Here is a 19223-nt window from a genome sequence, read left to right as displayed (position 1 = left end):
AGCTGCACCATCTTATTAAAATCTTACAGTCTAAAGGGATGCTTTTGCATTTAACCTGAGTGCGAAGGGTCGGGACATGTAGCTCCCTACCCCAGCTGTTATTGATCACCTAGCATCACACACATTACAGATAAATTGCATCCTCTAAAAGGTGGAAGCCAGTTTCTGTGACCCACTAGTGTCATGCTGCAACAGCTCGGGCTATGCCCAGTTGCATACAGGGTTAAATAAAAGCAGGCATATCACTAATGAGTTTTATATAAAATATATTTCAAACATATTTGTACATCAGTAGTGACATCCCATTTGTTGCTATGGTAACAACATTACGGTTACTGCCGAGTTGCTTTTTTCTTTAACATTTTACTATCCCCTAAATGCATCCACTGTTTCACCGAGAAATATATTTTAACACAGAATACGGCATTATTTACTTTGCCGCACTGTCACACAGGGGAGATCCATCCTTCATGCAAACAGAAATCACTAACAAATCCCAATCGACCAAGAGGACAGAAAGGCAGCTTGAGCAAGCGATAACCACAAAATCTGAGCGCCAAACTCCATTTAACCTGGATGGAAATGCAGATTTAATCTACAAAGCAGGAAATAACAAACACGGGGTACGGTGAGCTACTTCAAAACCATGGTTTTCGGCTTTAAATTAACCAAAACCGTGAATGGCCGAAGCACTGCGCTTCTTATTAAATCTCCCAATCACACAGATGCAGCCCTGTGATACTTCGTATCTGTTCAATTCGAGGTATAACATACTGAAACCTAAACCAGTACTGGGATCATGTGATTTTTCTTTTCTAATGTGCATTTCACTTAAGAAACCCACAACAGACATGACAGGAACAGCTTGTGTCTCCATACCAGACAAAAAAACACTCAACTTAGCGAGCTGAGACAACGAAAGTCAGCAATCAGTAAACTGCCTCATGCTACACCGTGAACAACAATGTGATCGAGATGCCCTTCAAGTAATGGTCTGAACTGAAATGAAAAATCAATGGCTGTAAAATCTTTTTATAGACTTACATTAACTGCCCATCAATATATCAAATCTTAAAACATGCCCAAAAGCATCATCGAGATCCCGATAGTATGACAAGAAAAAAAAAAAAACCTGTCCCCATCTTATTGCTTAACGTCCCACAGAAAACATTAACCCTAACGATGAAACATTTCCTTTACTAAAACTGCAATAAATTGGAAATTCTGGAAGAAGCAGGTGCGTAAAGCGACTGCCTATAAGTTTACTGAATTGTGTCCCTCAAATAATGGCCACATTTGAAAAATAACGCTAATCACGTAGCCAGGGCTCCCGACACATTACTTTGGACGCCTTAGTTTATCTTACAAGAACCCTTATCCTTTCATAGCGTGAGTGGGAAAAAAGTGACGGTGGCTACTATGTTTTTTCTTTTTGGCTAGCAAAGGCTGAATAATTCTAATTCTGAGGAGGATATCTGGATGTACTTGCTGTCCCCGCATACCGTGCGCCCCAGGCTGCCGTAATCCAGACGGCCACTGGCGCGATTCTAAATTTTGTATTCCAATAAAACGTAAATAGAATAAGAGGCAGTTTCTCTGCCCTTGGGCCTAGTAGCAACGACTGTCTCCATCCTAAGGCCGCACCAAGTTTCCGCTCCGCCATTTTTATAACGTGGAGGCGTAACGCAGATCCTGGACTACATGAATCCACGGCTAAAAACCCCACGGCCTCGCCACACGGGCCTTAATTCGCGTGCACCGCCTAAAACACCGCGGCCTCTCACCTCTTAGTGGAGCTGCGCAGCCCGGGCGGCTCCTGCTTCTCACCCACACCTCCCTCTCCGAGGGCTAATGCGGACACCGGGGCGAGGGGATAAGTCTGGTGCGTGTGGCGCGTACTGCTCCACGAGCTAAAACGTCGCCTCGTATACTCGGTAGATTCTGTTTCGTGACAGCGTCTCCTTTGGTTTCCGCTCGGTTTTATCCAGCTCTTTTACTTTCCCTCTTCTATTTTCTTTCTCTCTGGGTGCCTCCGACGCAAAATGGCGGTGGAGGAGGAAATGAAACAAGCCCAGCCTCCATGTTACACGCTGACACACCCCTAGGGACCGCTTCACGCCTGTCTATCCCGCCAACTGCACCTCCTATACAGAGAGTTGGCTCGCTGAGGTAAATGGCGACAGAGGTCTTCTTGCCCGTTATCTTGTCCTCACTGCTGGCTGTTAAGAAGCTGAGATTGACAAGGATTGGTTTAGTAACATAAAAATTTAAATAGGAATCAATCTGTATGCCAGTTCATATTAATAATGACTCACATATCACTTTTTCTAATGTAAATCATTTAAATGGACACAGACAACAGACAATTTATCTCAAGTAAATGATACAAATGCGTTTGGGCAAGTAGACAACATATGTGGCATGCTGATCTTCGCATACCTGGGAACTCTCCGGGTTTGACCCGGAGATTACTGGGTGAGCGCTGCTTCTCCGGGTCAAGACCCGAATCCTCCAGGTCACGGGAGGGGGGTCCTGACACGCCACGACCCCTGCCCATTTTTTCCTTTACAAGGGGGTATTCCCCCCCGATGTCAGCGGGACCGCCCATGGACATCAGCGGGAACTCCCCTGATGTCAGCGGGAACTCCCACAACCTCAGCAGGACCGCCCGCTGACGTCAGTGTGCAGTACTGGCCGCGTCCTGCAAGGGAAGACGCGGAGTAGCCGGAGCCGAGAAGTTCCCAGGTATGCTCATTCGTTTTTGGACAAATGCGTTTTCATGCTAAATGTTACCATTGTCCATTCCTCTAAATAACGAATTAACAAACAAATGCAATATTGGACAAAAGAAATTAATAACTAATGTGCGCTTTATGAAGATCTTCTTTAGTTGCCGTGGCCGCCATTTTACCTTCACTAAGGAGGAGAATCTCGCCATTTTGCCTGCTTGTTGAGAGACATTGAGTGAGCTGATCTTTGTTCAATAAGCTCACTTCTGTCACATCATGCTGAAGGCTTGTGCAATGGCTGTTCTGCATCTTTCGAAGAAAAAAAATATGATACTGCTGTGCTGCATCTGAGCATTTTACAGAGTGAGATTCTTCTGTATGAGACTTGGTGAGCCTCAGCCTGCCATTTCTCACAGTGTCTAAGACTCTCTAAAGTTTTTAAAATAAAATAAAAAAATATATCAAAAAGATAATAATAATAATAAAAAACTTACATCGATTTGCCATAACACAACATCTACCCAGTATAACCCTCCTGCCCCTGTTCACAACCCCCAAACCCATTAAGCCATAAGCATAAAAATTCTATGAATAATGTACACCTTATAGTATGTTCCCTATAAGTGCTGGGAAAGTATGGAAAAACTATATTAATTAGGTATTTCTGAAATCAGGACACCTGAATTGATAAACTTGGATGGGATTTTCCATCACTTTACCTAATTATGTGAGGAGTCATAGGGAACATTTATAAAAAAAATAGGTATATTGTTCAACAGTATGCGTCGCATTAGTGACTGAAGATTTAAACTCTCTAGACCTATTTACGAATGTACAACACTTGCCTATATTATGACCACAGGGGAACAGTCCTGTACTATCCAGCCAATTGCGAGTTTTAATATTATTGATCCTAGGAAGCTGGCTTGAAGAGAGTTTGTTGGCCAGGGAGCATGCTTTTTTGGGGACAAATCTTATTTTACCATACACCTCATCTGTTTTGAGGAAGGCTAAATGTTTATGAATTATGCTTCGAATCTTATTAAATTCTTGGCTATAGGGAGTAACAAACGACAAAATATCATTAAACTCATTATTATTTTGGTCATAATTTTTATTAGCTAAGAGGTCCTGGCGTGTTCTCCCCATAGCCAGTTGCAAAGGCCTAGTAATGTATTTATCTCTATAGCCCCTGGCTCTGAAGCGATCAGAGAGATCAGTAGCCTGCGATTCAAAGGTTTTGTCCAAAGAGCAATTCCTCCTTAACTTTACAAATTGACTGGTAGGGACGCTTCTTATAACATGCCCTGGATGGCAGCTTTTAGCATGTAAGAGTATGTTTCCAGACACCTTTTTTGTAAATGTTAGATGTGTCTCCCTGAAGCCAAAGGTCCAGAAATGAAATTCATAGGTAAAAGTCAAATTAATATCATTGTGATTAATGTACAAAAGAAAGAATCTATCTGTTCTGGTTCACCCTGCCATATTAAAAGTAAATCATCAATATAGCGACCAAAGAAAATAATATTCTTCCTAAAGGGATTCTCTTGACAAAACAAATAGTCTTCCTGTCACCAGACCATATATAAATTTGCATATGGGGGTGCAGTCCCAAGATAATTTAACCAGTTCACTACCAGTTAACCTTAACCCTATAACTAACCTAATTTTGACCTTATTTCTTCTATCCGTTGGTTTCAAATTCCCTATTGAACTTTTACGTGTTAATTTCTTGTCTCCATGGCAACCAGACAAACTAATTGATTTCTTAAAAGGAAAATGTTGGACTTCATCGAATACGAAGAATTTTTTTCCAACGAACATCAACTTTCCGCCGGCACCCAAGTCTGGTTTTTGTGACTTTAAATTATCCCTCTTTTCTAGGTGCTCATAATGTTTGCTGGGTATGAGTGTATCTCAGGTCTAAAAGTCTAAATGCCTAACTCGGTTACATAAATTACTTTCTAGAAGTCATAAGGTTGATACAGCCACACATATAACCATACCACTAAAACAAATGTGTCCCTCTTATATCATTTGAAATGTTGAAAGGCATGGGCAGGGGGACAAAGTAAAGAAAAACTCTAGCCAAGGTGAGAGGGTAAGAAAAGGAGGGAGCATGTATGCAAGTGTGTGTGTTTAGCATGAGTGCGCATATGTTAGTGTATGTTGGAGTGTGTGTTAGAGTATGTGTGAGAGTGTGTACGTGTGCCATTGCATTTGTTACCTGGGGAAGCAAGAGGCTGATGGCATCTTGGCTTTACCTGTCACTGAGCCATAAGTTGCCAGCCCTTCCCTTAGAATGGAAGTGTATGGTGCAAACTCATTTCACAAATCTTATGTTGAACTGCTGTTGATTTGATTGAAACAGCTTTGGGAATTCAAAGAATTTTCCAGACATCATCCACTCAAAATCAGGCGTAGGCACCAACATTGTTCATGGTGAACATTTATTGAGGTATGTGGTGGATAATTTAATGATGTTATATGGACCTTGACAAACCTTGCCACGGATACTGGTGTCTTTGTACGAACACTTTGCCTATCACTTTGTAGAAACTCGACTTGGACCCTAGAGATATTTATGTTGGGTGTGAGTTTCTTCAAAGCTAAGCTACCAAGGGGTGCTCTAATGTGTTTAGCATTGCCCTATGAAGGTGCATAGAAGTGGCTCAGGTTCATTTGGTTCATACTGAATGCTTGAGTTGATAAAGGAGTTAGAATCAAAAGCTATTGTGCGTCGAACTCCTTGTAGAAAACACTCAATCATTATTTATTTGGGGAGTGTTTCTTTTCCTGTTGTCTTTACTTTTGTACAGCTTGGCTCTTTTGTGAAGTGTGTGTTTAGCTCCATCATAGTTCTACTGTCACATAGTGGTACAAACTACACATATTTAGTGGAGAAAATTACATTATAATAGTGTTTGTTTCAGGGAAATCATGTTGCAGATACTGCTATTTAACCAATGAGAATGCCATCAAACCAGGTAAGAAGGATAGGGTTCCAGCCACATGTAGTAGGAGATGGTGAAGGAGCCACTTGGTGGTATATTAGTTTTCTAAATTAGAAATGTAGGTACATTTAATCATAACACAGGTACAAAGTGAAATCTAGATAACTGTCCAAAGTTACGGAAAGGCAGAACACAAGCAGGGGGATATGCCAAAGGTCAATACTAGGAACAAACTGCACATGGGCAGTCCACAAAATCACAGGAACCAAGACAGCCACAAGGAACAGCATCAAAATGATGCAATATAGAGCCCTCTAGTGGCAGGATTGGTAGAACAGCAGAATCCAAAGGCTCAGGTTGAAGAAGTGTTGTGTGGCGTGGCGCAGTCAGACATTCATTTGGCCTGCTTTATTACATTGTACAGACCTAATGAGTCAAACAAAACATTGTAACTATTTTAGATCTCCTTCTGAGTTCTGAAGAGTATATGTATGACAAAAACCTGAATGACAATGAAATAAACCAAAACTTTAGCATCAATCAGAACAATATATGTCCAATAAAACATTTTAAAATCTTCAAGCCTCATCATTTATATTACTACCGTATTTTCCGGCATATAAGACAACCCCCAACTTTTCCAGTTAAAATATAGAGTTTGGGCTATACTTGCCGTATAAGACTACCCCTCTACCCAGTATACAACAACCAGCCAATCACGGCAAGCGATGTACCTTACCGGTGATTGGCTGGTTGTTGTATACAAAGCCTGCTTGGATTGGGTGGGTCAGCTCTCCCTAACATATGCCTGTCCACACACACATGTATAGACATACACTGCCCTCACACACCCCTTCCTTTACACACATTTACACGTATACACCAGCTTACACACTGCCCATACACAGACATATACATACATACACTTCCCTTACACACACACATATATATATATATATATACACACACTGTTACGTTTGCATAGGTGTGGAAACCAGGATGCAGGATACAAATGGATCAGTCTCTTAATGGTCAGATAATCCAGGTCAGGAGCAGAGAAGGTAACGTGGTCAGGAATCAAGCCGAGGTCGGTACCAGGTAGCAGGCAGAGAATGGTCAAGCAAGCCGGGTCAGGAACTGAGAGGTTAACGTAGTCAGGAATCAAGCCAAGGTCGGTAACAGGCAGCAGGCAGAGAATGGTCAAACAATCCGGGTCAGGAGCTGAGAGGTTAACGTAGTCAGGAATCAAGCCAAGGTCAGTAACAGGAATCAACATGAAGAAACAGATATACGCCAGGTAAGTACTACAGCTAGTTGTAAAAACAACTGAGCACTGAACCGGCATCAGTGCTCTGGTTTTAAACCTGCCGCCCTTCTAGATCCCGCCCCCAACCCTGATGACGTCCAATGGACGTTGCTTCTCCTCCAGAGGGGTAAGAGTTCGGCAGGGGGGCGTGTCTTATGACACCGTAGGTGTCTATCACTGTGCGGCGGTTCATTCTTGTGAACCGCCGCGTATGAGGACGCTGTGTGGCTGGATCGTCCCGGGAGGGGTAAGTACCGAGTACCCACCACTCGGGGGTACTCGGGAGATGCACTCCGCACCGGAGCGCGACGCCACAAGCACCTGGGCGACGCATCCCGGACAGGGCTGTGATGCCGCAGGTACTCGGGCGACGCACTCCGCACGGGAGCGCGACGCCGGGAATCCCCCCGGACCGTACTCCGGCCAGGATCATGACACACACACATATTAACATACGCCTGTCCATACATACAGATTTATACACTGCCCTCACCACACACCCCTGCCTTTACACACACACACATTATATATATATATATATATATATATATATATATATATTTGTGGCAGGATGGCCAGGTTACAAACAAGAAACTCCAAACACCAGCAGAATAAAAGCAAAATGTAATTTATTGCAGCTTGCTGTAAGGTCCACAGTGTTGCACTTCACAGGGTACATAAACAAACCAAAACAAAAACAAAATCCTACTCCATCTTGGAGACTAACTATACAAGGTTCTTTACCTCACTAACTAACCGGCCAGCTAATCCAGTCCCAGTCATAAAAGTAGCAGTAGCAGCACCACACAGTATGTTTGGACCGTACCTTTATAAAGGGCCTCTGGCTTGACTGCCTCTCTCCCTGTTCTCAGACAACTAATGCCTCAAACGGCAGCCCTTTAAACACCTGAGTGCAGGTTAATTGGTTCCACCTGCTGACCTCCCAGGAGTTAACCCCCTCATGCTGGGAATAATGAGTGTTCCAACCTGCTACTGATATACACAGACTGCATTACCTTGCCACAATATATATATATACCGTATTGGCTCGAATATAGGCCACACTTTTCCCCCCCACTTTAAGTCTTCAAAGTGGGGGTGCGGCCTATATTTGGGGTCATGCAGTCCCGGGCGCCGGGCAGGCAGCGGGGTTAGGATACAGATCCCCTGCAGCGGTGCAGGGGACCTGTATCCTACTCTCCGATACGCTCAGACAGCCTCCCCTGCCAGCACTTTCCACGATGCGGGTAAACAGCCTCCGCTGCCGGCACGTCTGCACGATGTGCTTTAACAATCTCCCTTGCCGGGAATTCCCACGGGGGCAAGAGAGATTGTTAAAGCACATCGTGCAGATGTCCCGGCAGCGGAGGTTGTTTACCCGCATCGCCACAGCCGGTGACCGTCCGCACGATGCGTTTTACCTCTGCCCCAAGACTTACCAGAGCAGACTCCCGGGTGTGTCTTGCGGGGCCGGAGGGGGACATCTACGCAATACGCGTATACAACTTCCGGTGCCGGCGTATTGCGTAGATGTCCCCCGCCGGCCCCGCAAGACACCCAGGAGTCTGCTCTGGTAAGTCGGGGGGGGGCAGAGTGGCAGCATATCTCGGGGGGGGGAGGAGGAAGACAGTGGCAGCATATCTCGGGGGGGGAGGACAGTGGCAGCATATCTCGGGGGGGGGACAGTGGCAGCATATCTCGGGGGGGGAGAGTGGCAGCATATCTCGGGGGGGGGAGACAGAGTGGCAGCATGTTTTTCTTTAAAAAAGCACCAAACTTTTAGGTGCGGCCTATATACGGGGGCGGCCTATATCCGAGCCAATACGGTATATATATATACACACACCAGCTTACAAACAAATACCTACACTGCTCTTAGACACACCTGACCATACACATACACATACACTGACCTTACACACACATACACTGCACTTACACCCTTTCTCCCCATCTCTTACCTTTCTCATCTTCTATCTTCCATCCAGTTGTGGGAGGGTGAGGTCTGTCATTTCAGACCTCTGCTTTACTGCTCCCTCATCACTACGCGCCGGCAATTGATGCCGAGTGCCGGGATATGACGTCATCCCCGCTCTCGGCATCAATAGCCGGCGCGTAGTGATTAGGGAGCACGGAAGCCGAGGTCTGAAGTGCCAGACCTCGAGCTCCCTAATGTTGGGCTAGTTAGAGGGAGGTCGTGATCTCCCCAACCAGCCCTGCTCATTGGGCACCCGCTGATCAGGGCTAGTTGGGGAGATCACGATCTTGCACCTACCTAGGCGCGGCCCTGAAGACCGGCCCAGGGGAGGTGGCTTCTCCTCTCGCCCCTCCCCTAGAGATACGTGGCTTCGTGGGGAATCGTGATTCTCTGGCTCGGTAAGTTTCAGTAACCGGCGTATAAGACGATCCCCGACTTTTGAGAAGATTTTCACGGGTTAAAAAGTCGGCTTATACGCCAGAAAATACGGTAATTCCTTAAAATCTTGTGATTAGCCTATATAATAGAATTCCATCTGGAAGACATATGTTAGATATCTTAGCCTCTAACTTTAGGTCATACATAAAATTATTTTAGGGCAACTTTAAGATCTCATCATTTTGTTAGTGTAGCTATAGTTTGGGGGGTAGTATGTTTATGCTAAATAACTGTTTTTCCATGGGTCAAGTTGTTAGGATGCCATTATTAGACCTCTGTATTAGACCACGACAAGATAGCGTCCACATAGAACTGTTTTGTGACTGCTTCTCCCAAAATATATAGATCTTCTCCATAGGATTTGATGGAAACAGGTATTTTTTCATCTCATAAGATTAGAATGTTTTCAGTTATTCTGCAAAAACAATTTAACAGTTTAGTTTTGGCGGTAAATTTCCTCTTATTTTTTTCTGACCGTTAACAACCATTTGGAGGTAGTGATTCGCAGGTCTAGTTATAAAACTTCAATTACAAAAATATTTTGGATTTATGTATATTTTTATAATTTTTTATAAATAAGTATCTATATTTGCATTATCAGTCCTTTCTTATAATTGTGCTCACAACTTCATGTATTGAATGTGTGATCTATCCACATGTAACTTATCTTCTTAAGACATTTCACGGGAAGAAAGTCATCACACTGTTCAGCTGGTCCCGACTGAGCAGGAGCTCACTGTGTCCATACCACAAGTTTGGATAATTCTTGACAGACATATTCTGGATTACATGCAGTCATCACATATATGAGAGTAATTGTTGGTTCAAAATGCAGAACAATCACAATCAAATAACCCTAGGTAAACTATGTCTTGTGCTCCACCTTTCGGCACAGACAGCCTTTATACATACCTGGGAACTTCGGAGTTCAGAAGCGGGCTACCACAATTGCGAATGGATTACAGGATAAAAATTATCAGGAACGAACAAGGGAGCTCAATATGTATAGCTTGGAGGAAAGAAGAGAGAGGGGAGATGTGTTAGAAACATTTAACCCCATAAGGACCAGGTTTTGTTTTTTTTTGTACCTTTTGTGACTTTTGCGGTGCCCTTGTTTAGCGGTAATTTTCTCCTCTCCCATTTAGTGAACCTACACAAGTTGTAAATTGTTGGTTTTTTTTCAGGACGAGAAGGGCTTTCTTCAGATACTATTTTCTTGATCATATGATCAAATTTCCTATAAAAAATTAAAATATGATGAAAAAAAAACCAAAAAACATTTTCTCAATTTTATTTGAAAAATATTTCACTCATCTAAAAAAGCTAATGAAAAAACCTGCTAAATAGATTCTACTATCTGTCCTCAGTTTAGAAATTCCCAATGTTTTTATGTTTTTTTCTGCAAGTTACTGGGCAATAAGTACAAGTAGCGTTTTGCTATTTCAAAACCTTTTTTTTCCAAATCTGGTAATTCTTCCACGTTTGGGAAGTGCGCTTTCTTCCATTTTTGGTCAGTCTGTGCCTATGCCCTATCTATCAACCCGGCCACTCCAATTTACCCCATCAAACCGTATTTTTTTAATACCGTATTTGCTCGATTATAAAGACCTCGTCTTATATTCGAGGTCGTCTTATAAGCGGTTGTGACCGCTCTCCGGAGTGGTCACAGTGTGTCCTGGGGTGGGTGTTCAATGTCGCTGAATGGCTAGCTATGGAGGCATTTCAACAACACCGTTGAAGCGTAGGAGGGGATCATTGATCCCCTTCTAAACTCTTTTAAAATGGGCATCCGCCACCATACCCAGTATGGCGGACCTTGAGGCCCCAGGAAGCAGCCAGACATGGCCCCTGATGCCGATCTTGGTGTTGCTGAATGCCTCGACATCAAGTTATTACAGCAACACCATTTAAGAGAAGAAAATTATCGTAGATCACTTTCTAAGTTTGTTTAATGCCATGATGTGCCAGACATGCCATTGTTGTCAACTGACCGTCATTGGTCGTTAAGGGATTAAAGTACAGGAGGGAAGTTTATGTCAAAGGAGGACAAATGTTAAGACACAAGGTCATAATGAAATCAAACTAGAGGTATACTTTAACAGAATATCAGAGCCATAAAGAATTCGAGACCAAGGACTGATTAAGATGAGCCATTACATCAGGAAAAACAGGCAGACTAGATGGACCGGAAGGTTCTCATACATTGTGTGCACAATTATTAGTTAGTATCTTGACCATATCATCATTTTTATGCATATTTTCCAACTCCAAGCTGTATAAATTTGAATACTTATTGGATTTAAGAATATCAGGTGATGTGTATTTGTGTAACGAGGTAGGGTGTGGCCTAAGGAAATGAACACCCTATGTCAAGGTGTGCAAAATTATTAGGCAGCCTAATTTTCTCAGGCAAAATGGGCAGAAATGGAGATTTAGCTGACTCTGAAAGGTCAGAAATTGTAAAAAGTCTTTCAGAGCGATGCAGCACTTATGAAATTGCTAAGATATTGGGGCGTGATCACAGAACCATCAAACGTGTGGTTGCAAATAGTCAACAGGGTCGCAAGAAAATTACCTACCTTAGAGTTGAGAAGAATAAAGCATGAAGCTACCGGCAACCCATTATCCTCCAGTGCTGTCATATTCCAGAACTGCATCCTACCTGGAGTGTCCAGACTCAGACACCAGCAAGGTGGAGAAGGGGTAATAGTATGGGCAGATATTACCAAAATGAGCTAGATGAACCGTTTCGGGTTGCAGATGGACTCAAATTCAACTTCCAAACCTTCTGCCAGTTTTTAGAAGACACTTTTTTTCAAGCAGTGGTACAGAAAAAAGTCTGCATCTTTGAAGAAGACCATGATTTTTATGCAGGACAATGCTCCATCGCATGCATTGAAGCACTCCACTGCGTGGCTAGCCAGTAAATGCCTTAAAGATGAAAAATAATGACATGGCCTCTTTTCTCACCTGACCTAAACCCTATTAAGAAATTGTGGGCCCTTCTTAAACAGCAGATTTACGCTGAGGCTGTGGTTGCTGCTGCACAAAAAGTTAATCGTCAAAAGATCAGGAAACTGACAGACTCCATGAATGGAAGGCATATGCCTGTTATTGAAAAGAGGGGTGGCTATATTGGTCGCTGATTTTTTGGGAAAGGTCGCAAATGTTTATTTGTAAATTTTGAGTTGTTTGTTTAGTATTCTCGCTTTATTAGATGAAAATAAACACGTACAATTGTAAAATTGTCATTTTTCATTTAGTTGCATAATAATTCTGCACGCCAATAGTTGCCCAATAATTGTGCACACAGATATTCTCATTAGAAAGCCAAAACCACACTTTTACTTTGTTAAATATTCAGGTTTCTTAACATTTTTGATTGACAGAGAGCACTGTAGTTGTTCAATAATAAAATCCTGACAAAATCAACTTGCCTAATAATTGCACACACACACACACATTATATATATATATATATATATATATATATATATATATACGATTTGCTCAAAAATGTTCTTGTCAATGCTCTCCCACCTCAAATCAGACTTAAAAAAAATATTTATTTTTTTTCAAAAACCTATGAATTTAGTAGGTATTATTGCTAGTGATGTAGCTGTATTAATGAATCCTGCAATTACTGTTTCTTCAGAAGAATAAAATACGCATCAACTATGTATTTTAAAATCAACGGGTGGTGTGTGCTAGCAGGAGGGGGCGTGTACTCAGCATGACCCGGAAGTAGATATTTGACAGCAAGAGGAGGAGACAGAGGGCAAGGGCATAAACGCTGATATTGGTGCCTAGCTGTAACCGCTGCAGTGTTTTGTGTGCTCGCACTGCGATCTAATTACCGCAGACATGCTTGGCAGAGTCGGCTTATGCAGCAGGTGAGTCTGCAGTGCTCCATAGCTTGTAGTAAAGGACCCTCAAGGACTTTTCTCTAAACTTAGACTGAGCATGACAGTGCAGAGGACATTTACCATAACGTGCTCTGAAAACCCTGTCTTATCAGTATATCTAATAAGCGATTGCTGCATGATGTTGTGCACTTAATGTACCTCCGGGTGCTTAGTTTGCGCTTTGTAGTGACGAACATGCGTATTCTCACCTAGTAAAGCAACTGTTTGTTATGTCTGCACAAACTCGGCTGTTTACCGACTAAGACTAGTTATGCTGACAGACAGCATCTAAGGCACATTAAGCTGCTTGGAAGTTTTCAAGAGATACCTTTAGGGTATTATTGTTATTAGCATATTGCTAATTTGTAACATCCCTTGTTTTTATAGATGACCTATATGGTTTTTGTTTTTTTTATCTTAAAAACTGCAGAAATGCAATGGCAAACTCTCCTGAGAATACCTTCCGCAAAAGGGATTTTTGGAGGAGGCATGTTGAAATTTAAGCCGAAGTATATAACAGTACGGCTAAGCCATCTACCCCACACATAGCAAAACAAAAAAAGTGCAACAGCTTAACAAATATTTGCCTCTTAAGAGTAATTAAAGGGACACTCCAACTGTCATTCTCAAAGGTCCCTTTAAATTTACATGGAGTCACCTTTGCCGATCTGCAGGGGGTTTCTGCAGAATCCACCATATTATCCGTACAGGGGATGTGCCTGGCACATCGTGGCATTAAATGATGTTGAGGCATTCAGCAACACTGAGAACTGGATCCCCCTGGCGTCAGCATCCACCATCTATAATAGATAGATATATATATATATATCTCATATTGATTTAAGAGTTTAGGAGGAGATTGACAATCTTAAATGGTGTTGCTGAAATGACTCGTAAGCGAGGCATTCAGTGAAACCAAACCCCCCCCACCACCGTTGTGAGAGATTTTGCCAGTGGCTCCAGACCCTTCTGAGAACAATGGCCTACCCTGCGGGTTGAATACAAGTACTGCATTCAACCATGCAAGTTAATGGACCCCAGCTTTCTAGTCACAATGTAATTGGTTAAAAATGTGGTAACATTTAAAAATAATTATGCAGTGATGTCACCATCAGGAGAACCATCCAGTTCCCACAAAATGTAAAAGTATAAAAAAAAAAACCAAAAAACTTGATTATAAGCAAGTGCTTAAATTAGCGCTGTATCTTCCCAAAAATTCGGATATGGAAATACTAACATTTGAAATATCTGTGGGGTGTCTACTTTAATGTATGATTTGATGGGGCAAATTGTCCCAAATAGGACATGGGCACATACTGACCAGATGGCATTAAAAAAAGAAACATTTGCACCTCCCAAATGTGACTTTTTTAGCCACCAAACAAACGTATGCGTGGGTGGTATCACTGTATTCAGGTGATGTTAAACACATATTGTGGTGTTGTTTTGAAGTGACATATACCAGGAGTTGTAAATTTATATCTAAATAAATTACTACCACAAAGTTTGACTGCTAGTAAAATTACTGTATATAGAGTGTCAAAATACCAGCATTTGAAATATCCTGGGATGGCTAATTGTCAAACATGTGGCCTGATGGGGGTAAATTTAATTGGCCGGCTTCAATGATGTCCCAAATAGAACATGTTGAAAGGATTACCAGAATTGAAAAAAATGGTTTTGAAATATCAAAACAATACTTATTTGTTACCCAATGTTTTTAGCATTCAAGTATAGGGTATTTCTAAACTCGGGACAAATAGAATCTAAATAGCAGGTTTTTACATTGGCTTTTTTAGACAAGTAATATATATATTTTTATAGGACATTAGGTGATATGATCAAAATAATGGTATATAAGGAAAGCTCTTGTAGTTCTGGGAAAAATATATATAACTTGTGTAGGTATGCTAAATGAGAGAGAAGAAAATTACAGCTAAACATGAGGGTTAAAAACAGCCTTGGTCATGAAGAGTAGAAAAAGGGAAAAAAAAAAACAGCCTGATCTTTAAGGGGTTAAAGCAAATCCCTGCTGGGGAGATATTTCTTTGTTAAAGGCGTAAGCTGTAGTTTTAAGGGTTTAATAAAGTGTTTTTTTATTCTCTACACATTCACAGGGCGAACATTAGACTAACCTCGGCCTTGGGATGCCTGACCTCCAGACAGAAGCATACTCTGCCTGACTTGCCTTATGATTATGGAGCACTGGAACCTCATATTAATGCAGAGATTATGCAGCTCCACCACAGTAAACACCATGCTGCTTATGTAAATAACCTGAATATTGCAGAAGAAAAGTATGCAGAAGCTCTAGCTAAAGGTAAATGTGTAAGCCTGCACCATGTTGGAAGCTAGAACAGAAAGTAATATTATTACCGTATTTGCTCCATCGCAGGGGTTGTCTGCGTCCATCGCACAGACCTTCCCCGGCTGTCAGAGATCAGAGTTCCCCGTGATCTCTGACAGCCGGGGAAGGTCTGCGCGATGGACGCAGACAACCCCCGCTGCTAGTCGCACCTCCTCCCAGCTGCAGCGGAAGTTGCCTACGCGAATCGCGTAGAGCTCTACACGTTGCCCGGACTACGTACCGGGGACTCAGATGCTCCGGTAAGTTTGGAGGGGTAGGGAGTGTTAAATAGGGGGCCTAAGGCATTTCTCGAGACAGAGTGCTCTGTGAAATGCCTTTTAACCCCCTTAATGCCACTATGCCTCCAGAAATGCCTTTTAACCCTCTATACGCCACTCTGCCTCTTGAAATGCCTTATACCTCCCTATATGCCACTCTGCCCCATAATATTCATTTTATATCATAAATATCCAGAGTGGCATATAGGGGTATAAGGCAATTTTGGGGGCAGAGTGGCACATAGGGGGTCAAAAGGCATATCATAGGGCACAGTGGCATATTGGGGGGTATAAGGCATTTCTGGGGCAGAGTGGCAAGCCGGGGGGCAGATGTGCATAACTGGGGGGGGGGGCAGGTTGAAAAAAAGGAAATAAAAACAAAATATTTTTCTCAATCATAGCTTTTATTAAAAAAAAAAAAAATGTTCACATAGTTTACATGAATTAACATTTACTGGTAAAACTTTTTTCCTATAGGGTCGTCTTATATTCAGGCTTTTTCTTTTTTTCATAAATTAATATTCAGATTTTGGGGGGTCGTCTTATAATCAGGGTCATCTTATAATCAAGCAAATACGGTACTTTATTGATTTAACCCATCAAAAATATTCTATTTGTGATTGGTGGTAGCCGAAAAACACCCATCTCTCTCTCTTGCCACTAATTAAAATATAATTGACTAGAATAATGAATTACTCTTAAATAATTTTAATATTAAATGTAAATATAATTTTTTGTAAAAATGAGCATGATACTTAAGCAAATCACTCACTGACATTATATAGTTTGTTGGCTAGTATCAATTAATGCTTTAATGTTATACAACGTAGTGGCCATCGAAATTGTATTGCTTATGTAATGTCTGAGAATATGTCCGGTTAATTTTATTTCCCTAGGGGATTTGACTGCACAGGTATCTCTTCAGCCAGCGATTAAGTTTAATGGTGGTGGCCATATAAATCATACAATCTTTTGGACAAACCTTTCTCCAAATGGTGGAGGACAACCTCAAGGTCAGTAATTATGTTATGGAGTCATATGATATTACTGAACTACAAAGATATTACTTGTAGTTGGGTTATGTGTAACTTGAGTTTCATTTTTAAGCTAAGCTTATGGTAAACACAGATCTTGTTCTGCTTTTCCTTCCCTTGCATAACATTTTATGTCTTATAAGGTGAACTGCTTGAGGCCATAAAGCGGGACTTTGGTTCTTTTGACAAACTTAAGGAAAAGTTGGCTGCTTTGTCAGCTGGTGTCCAAGGATCTGGATGGGGTTGGCTGGGTTACAACAAAGATGCCAACCGCCTTCAATTAGTGTCATGTTCCAACCAGGATCCTCTACAAGGAACAACAGGTGACATTTCTGATGAAGGAAATTTTTTTTAACATATGCTTTTAACATCCCTAACCACCAGTACCACAATAATTATTATATACAGACCTTGCTTATTATATATTGTAGAGACTAGTTCTGTTGAGACAAAGGCAAAGATGCACTAGGATGAGCCCCTGATGAAATCATGCTGCATTTAGGATGTTGAAACATCAAATTCTTCTGCATATTCCTGTGTTAGGGAATATGTCCCATATATTCTATGGCTTAATGTTAAAATAGGAGTGTGTACTTTAGCTTACCTGATTGAAAATATTCTCAGGAGATGAAATACTTGCTTTCACATTAGAGTACATTAACAATATAGACAAAATCCAAGTTGCTGGAATTTTGTCATTTTTATATTAAAGAATAAAAAATCTGTATGGTTGTGCGGAGTAGGGGAGTTGATTATTAATTCCTTTTTCGTTTAGGTCTTATTCCTCTTCTGGGAATCGATGTTTGGGAACATGCCTACTACCTACAGTATAAAAATGTGAGACCTGACTATCTGAAAGCCATCTGGAATGTAATCAACTGGGAGAATGTTGCTGAAAGATATCGGTCCTCAAAAAAATAAAGGTTTATCATCAGCTCTGTCACCTCATTGTTCTGTTAGCCATTGTAATTTTTAGTTGAATGTTTGATAATTTCAGCTTTTTGTTTTCCCCTCAAGTTGTTACAGAATAATATATTCTTTAATTCATAGAACATAAAGCACTTAAAGATGTACATAAATGCACAAAATGTAATGCATAGTACAGGCAGAGTAAAAATGCATTTAAAGGGAATGATTTACATCTTATTGGTTAGTTAAAACCATCATGTAAGCAGATACAAAAAATATTTTCCAGATTCGGAATTGTTTAATGACAATTGTTTGCCCAATGCTGTTGTGTAAATCTGCAAAAAAAAAAAATTGCTGCTTTTTCTAACCATCGGCAGCTTGTTTATAAAAATCCTTAAATTCTTTAAATAACCCGCAAGGTGGCTGGATTGCTTTTGAACAAGTAGATTTGAATTTTTGCTGGTTTTCTTTCTACTGTATTGTTCTTGCATTGCCTTTTCTTGGAAACTTAACATAGCGATGCCTGCCAAATAAATTGTGTTAAGTTTTAGGGTGAAATAAAACAATTACTATGGCAAATGAAATCTGTCCTTATTCTGTGCAGATATGCTGTTTAATAACTTACCTGATGGTTACTGATGTCTGCAAGGAAACCTTATTGTATAGTATAGATGAGACATGCTCCAGATGTTGAAAGCTTTAAAACAGGCCAAGGAATATGTATTCTAGCTTGGTTCCTTCCCTGGTTCTGCAGATGTTCTAGAGAGTTTGTTCTTCCTCTCCCATCTCCCTCTGTAAGCACTTATGGTGAATAGGTCGACCTCCTATAACCTGCTTTATAGAACTGGCCAATAATGGATCAGACAGTCACACCTAGACCTGTGGATATAGGAATTGGGTCCCTGCCCTGTAGTAATTGTATCATGTACCAGGGTGAATTTTGGAATGCTGATTTTATTTGGAGTCTGGTCGTAAGGGATAATATATTTAATATAAATTTCCAGTATTCTCTGGGTTGGTTCACTGGACCACCAAACAGGTCATGCAGAAAAAAAAAATCTGTTTTACTGGAAAGAGGTCATTGTGGGCTCTGAAGGCTTGATCCATTTATGCAAGATGGTCTTGAGACCTACCACTATGATTGTACGAGTGAGCGTTCCACCTATCATTAATTGGTGTGTGTTTGTTTTTTAATTTTTTTTTTTTTGTTTTTTTTTATAGAATTTGTAACCAATTAGTACTGTATATACTCACAGAAAAGCTGACCCTTACACTTACTTACCCAGGCACTCATACTAACACATGCATATACACACACTACCCACTTAACCCTCAGGAGCCTCAG

General features: G+C 41.3%; 1 protein-coding gene across 1 annotated transcript; it reads left to right on the top strand.

Annotated features, from left to right (window-relative positions):
* Positions 1-15434: 15434 nt before the first annotated feature.
* LOC149289856 (superoxide dismutase [Mn], mitochondrial-like) lies at positions 15435-17890 on the top strand. The gene is made up of 4 exons (XM_089490110.1): positions 15435-15630; positions 16832-16948; positions 17113-17292; positions 17745-17890. The coding sequence occupies exons 1-4, from the start codon at positions 15543-15545 to the stop codon at positions 17888-17890; spliced, it is 531 nt and encodes a 176-aa protein (XP_089346236.1). The 5' UTR covers positions 15435-15542.
* Positions 17891-19223: the final 1333 nt, after the last annotated feature.

The sequence above is a fragment of the Sceloporus occidentalis genome, unplaced genomic scaffold, assembly GCF_023333645.1.
Source record: "Sceloporus occidentalis isolate IW3139 unplaced genomic scaffold, rSceOcc1.0.p SCAF_42, whole genome shotgun sequence".
NCBI classification, from domain to species: Eukaryota; Metazoa; Chordata; class Lepidosauria; order Squamata; family Phrynosomatidae; genus Sceloporus; species Sceloporus occidentalis.
The sequence above is the reverse complement of the archived record's forward strand: the minus strand, read 5'-3'. Positions and strand labels throughout refer to the sequence as shown.

Excerpts from the sequence above, each read along its gene's own strand:
- LOC149289856 (XM_089490110.1), top strand. The coding sequence starts at position 15,543 with ATGCAGCTCCACCACAGTAAACACCATGCTGCTTATGTAAATAACCTG. Across the intron at positions 16,949-17,112 it reads TGGTGGAGGACAACCTCAAG|GTGAACTGCTTGAGGCCATA; the intron begins GTCAGTAATTAT and ends ATGTCTTATAAG. Across the intron at positions 17,293-17,744 it reads TCCTCTACAAGGAACAACAG|GTCTTATTCCTCTTCTGGGA; the intron begins GTGACATTTCTG and ends TTTTTCGTTTAG.